At 36.9% G+C, this 12292-nt stretch overlaps 1 protein-coding gene across 1 annotated transcript in view; it reads right to left on the reverse strand.

The window, feature by feature from the left end:
• The window catches only part of LOC149121483 (vomeronasal type-2 receptor 116-like), a 99594-nt gene that overhangs the window by 35248 nt on the left and 52054 nt on the right, over positions 1–12292 (reverse strand). Inside the window, exons 3-4 of the mRNA XM_089315530.1 lie at positions 10198–10425; positions 9768–9891 (exon numbers count right to left, since the gene is read on the reverse strand). Coding sequence (XP_089171656.1) covers positions 9768–9891; positions 10198–10425 — 352 coding nt within the window. The remainder of the gene's footprint in view (positions 1–9767; positions 9892–10197; positions 10426–12292) is intronic.

Here is a 12292-nt window from a genome sequence, read left to right on the forward strand (position 1 = left end):
AAAATCAGAGATGAAAAAGGAAATGTAACAACGGACACCACAGAAATAAAAAGAATCATCAGAAATTACTACAAGGACTTGTATGCCAGCAAACAAGAAAATCTATCAGAAATGGATAGATTCCTGGACACATGCAATCTACCTAAATTGAACCAGGAAGACATAGAAAACCTAAATAGACCCATAACTGAAACAGAAATTGAAACAGTAATAAAGGCCCTCCCAACAAAGAAAAGCCCAGGACCAGATGGATTCACTGCTGAATTCTACCAGACATTTAAAGAAGAACTAACTCCAATTCTTCTCAAACTATTCAGAACAATCGAAAAAGAGGGAATCCTCCCAAATTCTTTCTATGAAGCCAGCATCACCTTAATCTCTAAGCCAGAGAAAGATGCAGCATTGAAAGAGAATTATAGACCAATATCCCTGATGGACATAGACGCAAAAATCCTCAATAAAATTCTTGCCAATAGAATATAACAACACATCAGAAAGATTATCCATCCAGACCAGGTGGGATTCATCCCTGGTATGCAGGGATGGTTCAACATTCGCAAATCAATGTGATTCACCACATTAACAGACTGCAAAAGAAAAACCATATGATCATCTCAATAGATGCACAGAAAGCATTCGATAAAATTCAACACCCTTTCATGAGGAAAATTCTAAGCAAATTGGGTATAGAAGGAACATTCCTCAATATAATCAAAGCAATTTATGAAAAACCCATGGCCAGCATCCTATTGAATGGGGAAAAGTTGGAAGCATTGCCACTGAGATCTGGCACCAGACAGGGATGCCCACTCTCACCACTACTATTTAACATAGTTCTGGAAGTTTTAGCCAGAGCCATCAGACAAGAAAAAGAAATTAAAGGAATACAAATTAAGAAGGAAGAAGTCAAACTATCCCTCTTTGCAGACGATATGATTCTTTACTTAGAGGATCCAAAGAACTGTACTAGAGACTCTTGAAATGCATAGAAGAGTTTGGCAAAGAAGCAGGATATAAAATCAATGCAAAAAAATCAACAGCCTTTGTATATACAGGCAATGCCATGGCTGAGAAAGAACTGCTAAGAGCAATCTCATTCACAATAACTACAAAAACTATCAAATACCTTCAAATAAACTTAACTAAGGATGTTAAAGATCTCTACGATGATAATTACAAAACCTTAAAGAAAGAAAAAATGGAAAAATCTTCCATGATCATGGGTTGGAAGATTCAGTATCGTCAAAATGTCCATTCTCCCAAAAGCAATTTATAGATTCAATGCAATTCCAATCAGGATACCAAAGACATTCTTCTCAGATCTAGAAAAAATGATGCTGAAATTCATATGGAGATGCAGGAGACTTCAAATAACTAAAGCAGTTTTGTACAACAAAAACAAAGCCGCAGGCATCACAATACCAGATTTCAGACATACTACAGGGCAGTTGTAATCAAAAGAGCATGGTACTGGTACAGAAACAGATGGATAGACCAATGGAACAGAATTGAAACACCAGAAATCAACCCAAACATCTACAGCCAACTTACATTTGATCAAGGATCTAAAACCAATCCCTGCAATAAGGACAGTCTATTCAATAAATGGTGCTGGGAAAATTGGATTTCCATGTGCAGAAGCATGAAGCAAGACCCCTACCTTACACCTTACACAAAAATCCACTCAGCATGGATTAAAGACCTAAATCTATGACTTGACACCATCAAATTATTAGAGAACACTGGAGAAGCCCTGCAAGATATTGGCACAGGCAAAGAGTTTCTGGAAAAGTCCCTAGAGGTGTAGACAGTCAAAGCCAAAATTAACATTTGGGATTGCATCAAATTGAGAAGTTTCTGTACTGCAAAAGAAACAGTCAGGAGAGTGAAGAGGCAATGGACAGAATGGAAAAAAATATTTGCAAGCTATGCTACAGATAAAGGATTAATAACCAGAATCTACAAAGAGATCAAGAAACTCCACAGAAACAAAACCAACAACCCACTTAAGAGATGGCCCAAGGACCTCAACAGACATTTTTCAAAAGAGGAAATCCAAAGGGCCAACAGGCACCTAAAAAAGTGTTCAAGATCACTAGCAATCAGGGAAATGCAAATCAAAACCACAATGAGGTTTCACCTCACCCCAGTTAGAATGGCTCACATTCAGAAATCTACCAACAACAGATGCTGGTGAGGATGTGGGGAAAAAGAGACACTAATCCACTGTTGGTGGGAATGTAAACAGGTAAAGCCACTATGGAAGTCAGTCTGGAGATTCCTCAGAAACCTGAATATAACCCTACCATTCAACTCAGCCAACCCACTCCTTGGAATTTACCCAAAGGAAATTAAATTGGCTAATAAAAAAGCTGTCTGCACCTTAATGTTTATTGTAGCTCAATTCACAATAGCTAAGACCTGGAATCAACCTAAATGCCCATCAACAGTAGACTGGATAAAAAAATTATGGGATATGTACTCTGCAGAATATTATACAGCAGCGAAAAACAATGAAATCTCGTCATTTGCAACAAAATGGATGAATCTGGCAAACATGCTGAATGAAATAAGCCAGTCCCAAAGAGACAAATATCATATGTTCTCCCTGATCGGTGACAACTATCCGAGCACCAAAAAGGAAACCTGTTGAAGTAAAGTGGACACTATGAGAAATGGTGACTTGATCAGTCCTTGCTCTGACTGTTGATAAACAACTTAATACTTTATCCCTCCTAGTATTATTTTTGTTTGTTCTATTTAATACTATTGGTTTAATTCTGTAATTGATACACAGTTAGTCTTAAGTGTTGAAACTTAACTGAAAAGTGATCCCTGTTAAAATATAGGAAAGGGAATAAGAGAGGAAAGAGATGTACAATTTGGGACATGCTCAAGCTGACTTGCCCCAAACAGTAGAGTTAGAAACATGCCGGGGGATTCCAATTCAATCACATCAAGGTGGCATGTACCAATGCCATCTCACTAGTCCAAGAGATAAATTTCTGTTCACAATTGATCATAATGATAGGACTAAGAGTCAAAGGGATCACATAAACAAGACTAGTGTCTGAAAATACTAACCGATAGAATAAAAAAGTGAGAGAACCATCCAACATGGGAAGGGGGATACACAGCAGACTCATGAATGGCAGATGTGCTAAATAGCACTCTGGCCTCAGAATCAGCCCTTAAAGCATTTGGATCTGGCTGAAAAGCCCATGATAGTATTTCAGGCATGGAAAACAAAGACACTCTGGCAAAAAAAAAAAATTGACCTAAATGAAAGATCTCCACGAGTGAGATCCTAGTGGAAAGAACAGGTCATCAAAGAAGGAGGTACCTTTCTCTGAAGGGAGGAGAGAACTTCCACTTTGACTATGAACTTGTCTAAATATGATCAGAATCAGTGAACTCAAAGGCTTGCATAACCTTGGCAACACATAACAGGAGCCTAGGGTGATTACTGATGCCATAAACAAGAGTGTCAATTTGTTGAGTCAACAACAGGAGTCACTGTGCTCTTACTCCTCATGTAGAATCTCTGTCCTTAATGTGCTGTACATTGTGATTTAATGCTATAACGAGTACTCAAACAGTATATTTCACTTTGTGTTTCTATGTGGATGCAAACGGTTGAAATCTTTACTTAATATATGCTAAACTGACCTTCTCTATATAAAGATAATTGAAAATGAATCTTGATGTGAATGGAATGGGAGAGGGAGCAGGAGAGGGGAGGGTTGCAGGTGGGAGGGACATTATGGGGGGGAAGCCATTGTAATCCATAAGCTGTACTTTGGAAATTCATATTCATTAAATAAAAGTTAAAAAAAAAGAAAATAGATCTCAGTGTAAAGTAGGAATGGAAATTGGAGAGGAAGGAGGAAGAAGGATGTGGAGATTCACAATGTTCCTAAGGTTGTATTTATGAAATGTTTGAAGTTTAGATACCTTAAATAAAAGTGTTCTGGGGAAATAAAAGAAAAAAATTCATTTTGGCTATGAAATAAAAATAAATTAAAGGAAAGTAAACTGTCTGTGTGTATCATTTTGGCTGAAAATACAATATTTTGCCATACTTAGTTTTAAATCTTTGTGGAATAAATTATTAAGAACTACATGGTAGCTTTGGGATCCACAAGGAGAGAAGGCCTATACTTCTGGGAATGGAGAGACCCTACCCACACTTCTGGGAAAGAAAAGTCCTTGTGAAGGTCCACCGGTTGCCTAAAGGTCAACCCACGAGGATCAGACCTGCCTCAACCTTTAACCTCTATGCCCTATATCTATAAAAGGAGCCCTTCCAACCTCTGACGCTCTGTTGGGGCTGGGAAACCTTGCCCAGGAGCGGAATCCCAATAAAAGCTTGTGAATTAATTGATTCGTCTGCCTGGGAAGGTTTGTTATGTGCCAGAAACCTTCCACTGCACACTACCATAGCATGAATGTTCAAAAGTTATTTTAAAATTTGCTATATATAAGAGAAGTTGAACATTTTTCATTGGATTATCATTTATATCCCCTGCCTATATTCCTGCAGAACTATGGTCTTCTTTCTTGGTATTTGTTGAACACTTTATTTAGTGCAGCATTAAGCCTTTGAGTCAAATGCAAACTAAAACTATACTATCTCAAAATAACAAATAAAATATTACTAGGTTGAGCAATAAAATGAATCAATAAAATTGTAAAACAGAATGATAAAAATCTGTAAGATGGAAAGTTATACAGTTTGAAAAAGAAATAAATGATGCCTGCTGCAATGTGGATGGGTTTGAAGCCAGACTCCTATGCTACATATTGATCAGAATTATTCAGAAAAGGTAAGCTCAGAGAAACTAAAGAAGATGATTGCTTGCATGATATGAGTTTGAAACTGACTTCTTATTGCATAAAGAAATTTTTATAGGGTGATGAAAATGTCTTCAATCCACTTAGAGAAGACTATTGCACGAATGTGTGAACATACCATGCACAATCTGAATGTTCAATATGAATATGCATGTACTTAAATGCTTTTGACTTATCCAGTTTAAAATTGGTTCTTCTTAGCTATGAGAATTTCACATTAATAAAAACAGCATTGTGTCGCATGTGCAAGTGAAAAAATAAAACTTAAAACAAAGACAAAAACAAAAACCAATATATTGATGAAAGAACATACAGTTAATGATTCGGTGCCATGTTTAAATGAATATTCCATATATGTTTGATAAAGACATCATTTCAAAATAGCTCAACAATGAGAATTTATTAAGATATTTTGGGCAACACAATATCTCTACAGAGGAACACTGTATGACCAAGCACCTCCCGTGTCTGGAAAAGGAATCTCACTTAAATGACAATGTCAACAAAGAGATGTCAAGCACTCAATAGCCAGGGCAAACAGAACATAAAGCTTGTATAATTAGATGTCTTAGCAAATATGAACAATTACATTGTCTGTACATTGATAAAAAATATAAATTAATTCAGTCTCCACCATTTCAGGGATAGCCTTTTAATATAAAATAACATTGTCGTTGTAGCCTGGATGAAAATTTACATCATAATTTATTTTTACTCAATATAAAATTTTTCTCTAAAATCCATTACTAACTCTGAGAGGGAGAGAAACACAACCCCATGCCTGTCCTGGACTGAGGCTACAACCAACAACAGGCAGTCAGACCCCAGTTTTTCACATAGGTGGCCAGGACCAAGTTAACATGAAGATTCAACCCTTCCTTCCAGGGTCCCCAGGAGTCAGACGTCCATGTCAGGAGCCAAAGCCAAAGGTAGAAATTTATGCCATGCACTCAGAATGCTAGGATAATGTCCAATACAATAAGTTTTTAAAGGAAAAATCAATTTTAGTTCCCCCATATTTCTGGAATGCTATTTCAGAGTGGATTCTTGGTACTAAACTCTAAATATATGATAATAAAACAAGTGGAAAAAAATTAGAATCCTTTAGAACTTGCTTTTTTCTTTAAGCCTTTCAAAGTGTTCTTCTCAGATCTAATAAGAATAACATAGCACTTGGGAAAAAAGATGCAGCCTAGGAGCCCTGCACTGGAGGCCAAGATGGAGAAGACCTCCATGGCCACCATGACCTTCCCCTTGGTGCTGTGGTAGACAGGCAGGAAGGTCACCCAGATGCTGCAGAACACCAGCATGCTGAATGTCAGGAACTTGGCTTCATTGAAGGTGTCAGGCAGATTCCTGGCTAGGAAAGCTACAGTGAAGCTGGCCAAGGCCAAGGAGCCCAGGTAGCCCAGGACACAGTAGAAGGCAGTGGCCGAGCCCTTGTTGCACACCAGGATGATGTGGCCATGCTCAGAGTGTGTATCTAACTCAATAAAAGGAGGATAGGTTCCCAACCAGATGCCACAGAGAGCCAGTTGGATCAAGGAGCAGATGGGAATAACAGAGTTATATACGCCTGATACCAGCAATCTCCTCATTGTTCTTCCAGGTTTTGTAACCTTGAAGGCCAGAATCACAGTGATGGTCTTGGCCAGAATCACAGTGATGGATCAAGGAGCAGATGGGAATAACAGAGTTATATACGCCTGATACCAGCAATCTCCTCATTGTTCTTCCAGGTTTTGTAACCTTGAAGGCCAGAATCACAGTGATGGACAAGGCCAAATGCTATTTGTTGCAGGAGGCAGGTGGCTGTGTTGGGACGGCCAACGAAGAGTAAGGAGCAGAGGAAGCACAGGAGGAGGGTGATAATCAGGATGTAGCTGAGGGTCCTGTTATTGGCCCTGACAATGGGAGTGTCTCGGTGCTTCACAAAGACCCAGAGGACCACAGCTGTGAGGACAGAGAAGCACAGAGCCATGCAGGCCAGAGCCATCCCCAGGGATTCTTCAAAGGCTAAGAAGGTCACCAGTTTAGGGAGGCAGCGACTTCTTTCCTGGTTTGGGTACTCATCGTCTGAACACTGCATGCACTGCTTTGCATCTGATGAAGGAGAAATACTGAATTTTTACTTTGCAGAAATTTTGAATTTTTTCCTATTGTCAAAAATGGTCAACTCTGCAATGCCAGTGGGAGCTTGTGATGTATACCAGGGCACACCCAATCAGATTTCTGCATTGCTGACCAGGGAGCATGCGCATCGGCAGATTGGAATAAACTCATTCAAACAACACCTTCAGGAGATGGGGGCTCGGTTAACTCATCCTGTGACACAGTGCTGTTCCCACGAGCATGGATGCTTTCCAGCCTTTGTCTGTACTATCTCCTAAGTCAGTCTCATGTCACATCCTGTATCTCCATGCTTCAGACACAGAAATAAATAACCCAAACCTCGCAAGATAAACTTACCATCATCAATACTCCAATTGCTAGCATTTCCTGACTGCATACTACTTGATATCTGCAGAAAAAGTCTTTTCTCATTTTATATTTTTATTTCCTTGGGAACCTTGTTTCAATTTTAATGTAATCTTGAGGTGCATTTTATCAAGTAAGCAACATTTGGATTTGAACAGAGGTGTTTTTTTATAAATAAAGAAATTTGAGTGCAATTGATAATTTATCAAGTTATTGATTGAGAAATTAGATATTTTTCAAGTTAGTACATAGTATAAATTAATTTCAAAATGAATTTATGAATATATTACATTCTCAGGGTCACAACAATTGCATGATAATTACTATAACATAATTCTCACCAATTCTCATGTTAGTATGATATTAATAAAAGCAAAAGAGCTAACATTCCATTCATTGGTACCATTTTAAGATACTTCCTTTTCTCCACCTCACCTCTACCTTCCTCTGTCCCTCCCTCCTTTCCTTTCTTTTTTCTCTTTTCCTTTCTTCTTTTCTTCTTTTTCTTAATTCCTTCCTTCATTTCTTCCTTTTTATTTTTTGAAATAGCATATTTTTAATTTACATTATAGTCAAAGGCTTAAAACTCCACTAAATCAAGAATTCAACAAGTAAAAATTAATAAGACTATAGTTCAGTGGGAATGGAGGCAAAGGCTATAAACAATAACCAAAACAAAGTGTCCATTTCACTTATACATATTAAATTTTAAAATAATCGTAGAAACTCTGAGTAATTTTTTATTTTGTATTTTTTGAACTTTTCACTCATTTTCATGAAATCATGGCTTGTTACCCCATTGTTCTTGTGGATCGTGGGGAAAAACGTCAGCTTTGGACACCATGTTGTCTCTCTTGAAATAACATTTCAGTGCCAGTACGGCAAGAAATAAGTCATAGAGACAAGTCAATGAATGGACATATCTCTGTTTTAGTTAAATACAGAAGATGGCCTCCAGCGCTGTGGCATAGCAGGTAAAGCTGCCTCCTGCAATGCCAGCATCCCATATGGGCCCCGGTTCAAGTCCTGGCTGCTCCACTTCCAATCCAGCACTTGGTTATGGCCTGGGGAAGCAATAGAGAGTGGCCCAAGTCCTTGGTTGGGCCCCTGCATCCACATGAGAGACCCAGAAGAAGCTCTTGGATCCTGGCTTTGGATCAGTGCCACCCTGGCTATAGGGGCCAAATGGAGAGTGAACCGACAGATGGAAGACTCTCTCTCTCTCTCTCTGCCTCTCCTTTTCTCTGTGTCAATTTGATTTTCAAATAAATAAATCATAAAAAATACAGATGATGATATTGGGGTCTGGCTATACTTGTCATAAGATTTTGATTTAGGTTTTGTAGATGATACTTCTTCAATCATACAAGATCCCAATGTAATTTAGAGTAAATCTTTCTGGATTTCTTATCTTGAAGTACTCATTCCTCCTCTTGGGGTCTCCAGAGGCTCTGTCTTCAATCTCAGATACTTTATACAGTATTTGCACATACAAGCAAGTATTGTTTTACAACATGTTTCCAGAATTAGTTTTTTTTTTAATTCTTTTTACTTGTTATTGAATTTTTGTTAAAAAAAAAAGCATAGGTTAACTCTGTTCTGTTATCTTCTCCATGTCCAAAACTATTTATTTCCTCTAGGAAATGAATAAAGCCAGATGGTTGCTACTGCTAACACAATGGGAATTGAGATGCTCTTTTGGAGGTAATCAAATCATTACTAGGTCTATTTCTAATATTTTGAAAAAAAGAAATTATTTCTCAATGAGACCTTGCATAGTTTTTACATTCTCGGTACATTTTGTTTGATAGGTAATTCTTTTTATGTTTGTCTTGTTCAAACATTTTTAATGAGTTAATGAGTATGCCAAACTATATATTATAGCAGGATGTGATATTCATACTTCACCTTGAATCTTTCCTTTAATAAATTCTAGAAATCTAAATGTAACTGTGGTACTAATTAGACATCCTTAATACCATGCACAAGATTAATGAAAGTGCAGGAAGGAATATGGTATTTCCACGATGACATACAAGTGCTTGCTCTGTGCTTATCATGTGTTTGTAAAGATGAATTGGTTTCATGATCTACAGGCACCAATAGAAAGTCTTGATTATTATACTTCCTGAATTTCTCAGCTGCAATATAGCAGGTTCCACCTGCAAATCTCAGATGATGACTCATCTAATGTGTTGTGATGTCTTTTAGCATCAGTGCTAAAGTTGACTTTCTAGAATGAGCACCACCAGACAACAGCTTAAACATAAAGAAATAGCTGTAGTGATCATAAATTGATATATTGAATTAACAAGTACATATGTGCATAGAAAAAATGATGCACTAAAAATTCACTGGGTCCTACTGAAACTCTTTGGTTTCCCTTTTGTGGAGAATTAATTAGGACCATAAATTATGGATTGGAAATTTTCTACCTGTCTGATTGGCAATTTCTCTCTCGGGACACAAAACACAAGTATAGCAGCAGATAGGTCTTCCTTCCTGTGACATTTTCCTGAATCCAGGACCACAGCTCTGGCTACACACAGATCGAGGAGTCTGAAGGAAAAAGAGAAGCATGATCATGGTTTGGTTTATTATCAGCCACCGTGAAGGATGTCAGTAGAGCCCTCCTCACTACATAACACCTTGGTCTTCAATTGAAAGTCACAACTATATCCCCTCCTCCTGTACCTGTGGTCAATACCTAGACATCCATTTCAGTATTTCAACTATTACCACTCCTGTTTCACTGACCCTGATTCCCAAGGATTACAAAGGAACCTGATCATTTCACACTTAATCTCCTCACAAGACTACTCACGGATCTCTCTATGGGTATTCCTTGTCAAAAGAGAATCATACCACTTTGAATGCAACAGGCCATTCTATCATCTCTTCATTGATAAGTAAGCTTTGTTCATGTGGATTCTTGGAGGAAAACTCTCCAATTTTAATAAGCAAACGAAGACCACTAGGAAAATTCACAACGTTCTGGATATAGTAATGCACCATGTGGTTTCTTGTTTCATGGAAGGATACATCATCTCCAGCGCTGTTTGTAAATTGGATTTTCCTAAGAAATGGATGGAGCTGGAGGACAGATATAATTGAAATACAGAGCACATCCAAATTAGTTGTTGGAAGTCAGATGCTCTAAACAAGCCCTCTTTCTTGTCTTCTGCATTCAGATTTTCCATTTGGTAGAACATTAGTTTTCTTTGGATGGTTAAACATCTCCTGGGTTCAGGTACTCCTCTGCTCCCTCAACAAAACATCAAAGAGTGATTGTCCCCAATCAGAAAACTATAGTTTTTGGTCCAGAGGTTGACTGGAGCATAGGCTGTATTGCAGCCTTGGTCATGAAAGATTGGTTGGGGCTTTGTGGAATCTAACTCTACTGTTACTAGTTTGGAACCACATAGATGGCTACTGAAATAACTTGATAGGTGTTGTGATATATCACAAGTGTGCATCTACATAAGTTCTTCATAAGGTTCAAAATATAGTTGATGATTAGTGTATTTTGGTTGGGGAAAAATTAGAGATTTATGCATGATTGTTTCATAAGATATTTTCCATCAAGAGACTCAAGACAACTGGTAACACCTCAGAGGTCCATATTTATAAATATGTACATTATGTACATTACATATATCAGCAATATGTCTTATACCTTATAAGGTATACCTTAACACAGGTTGAATGTGGTACAACATGGTGTTCTTCCTTTCTTTGGTTTTGGGTCACTTATTGTGATGACTGTGACTATCTTTGACATATCAGGAAGTATGGTATGACTAAAGGCAAAATTTCAAATCTTTGAAAGCTTATTATGTTTTATATAGTATGTGTTAACCTTGGACCTTCTAGATCACAACACACCTGCTATGGGATACAACTAAGTTCTTATTTTTTAAACAGTTTTCACTTAATTTTTAAGTAATGTAGAGGACAAAATTCACAAATAATTCAAAATTATATCTATGGAAGCCTTCTTGAAAAATTCATTTTCTTTACCAAGGTTTGACTCTAATCATGTGGATTATAAAATATGCTTCTTATGAGTAAAATATAATTAATTTATGAAGTAAACTTTCTCATGTTAATTTTTGCATATACATTTTACCTTTTCTACATATCACACTTATTTAATTTATTCTGCAAATTTATGAATGTATTTGTCCTTTGCATACACAAACAGAAGTTCCTAAATACATTCTATATATAGGGAATGGATTATGTAAGCTAGGGTTAAAACCCAGACAGATTCATTTGTAATCCAGAGGGCATATCCTGTGCTTACGTGCATCCTCAGTAGTCTCATGTGTAAGAAATGGGACTACAGTCCATGCTCCCTGATTGCTGCAGAGTTTGTAAGGACAATTGGTCTAACATGCTTTATTTCCCATCCATTTCCTATCATGTTTAGGATATTATGTGAAATCCATGTCTATTTTCACAAAAAGTATCTTATCTCATTAAGGGCTGAGGCCACAGATTATACAGAATTATAGATCAATTTATTAATCAATAATTAATTATTGATCTAAAATCAATTATATAATAGTTAATTATTGATATAATAATTAATTGTGTACTATATTATATAATTACATAATGTATATAATTAATTTATATTATATATAATTAATCAATTATAGATTTGATCAATATTTGCAACAAAATACATGGAATTGAAGATCACTATGCTGAGTGAGATACTGCAGGCCCAGGAAAGAAACATCAGATGTTTTTCTGATTTGTTCAACTTAATATACAGAGTACAAACACTGTGATGATATCCTAGCATGTTGTTTCCATGAAGCATACCATGTATATGATATATACCCTAATTTCCCTTTATTAGGAACATTGTCATTAATCCCTCACCTTTTTAAATTAATAGTCCTATTCCAAGAAAAAGCTGTATATATGAATATATATAAATATCTACATG

This window comes from Oryctolagus cuniculus, chromosome 16, assembly GCF_051225735.1.
Source record: "Oryctolagus cuniculus isolate XC-2025 breed Fujian yellow rabbit chromosome 16, ASM5122573v1, whole genome shotgun sequence".
NCBI classification, from domain to species: Eukaryota; Metazoa; Chordata; class Mammalia; order Lagomorpha; family Leporidae; genus Oryctolagus; species Oryctolagus cuniculus.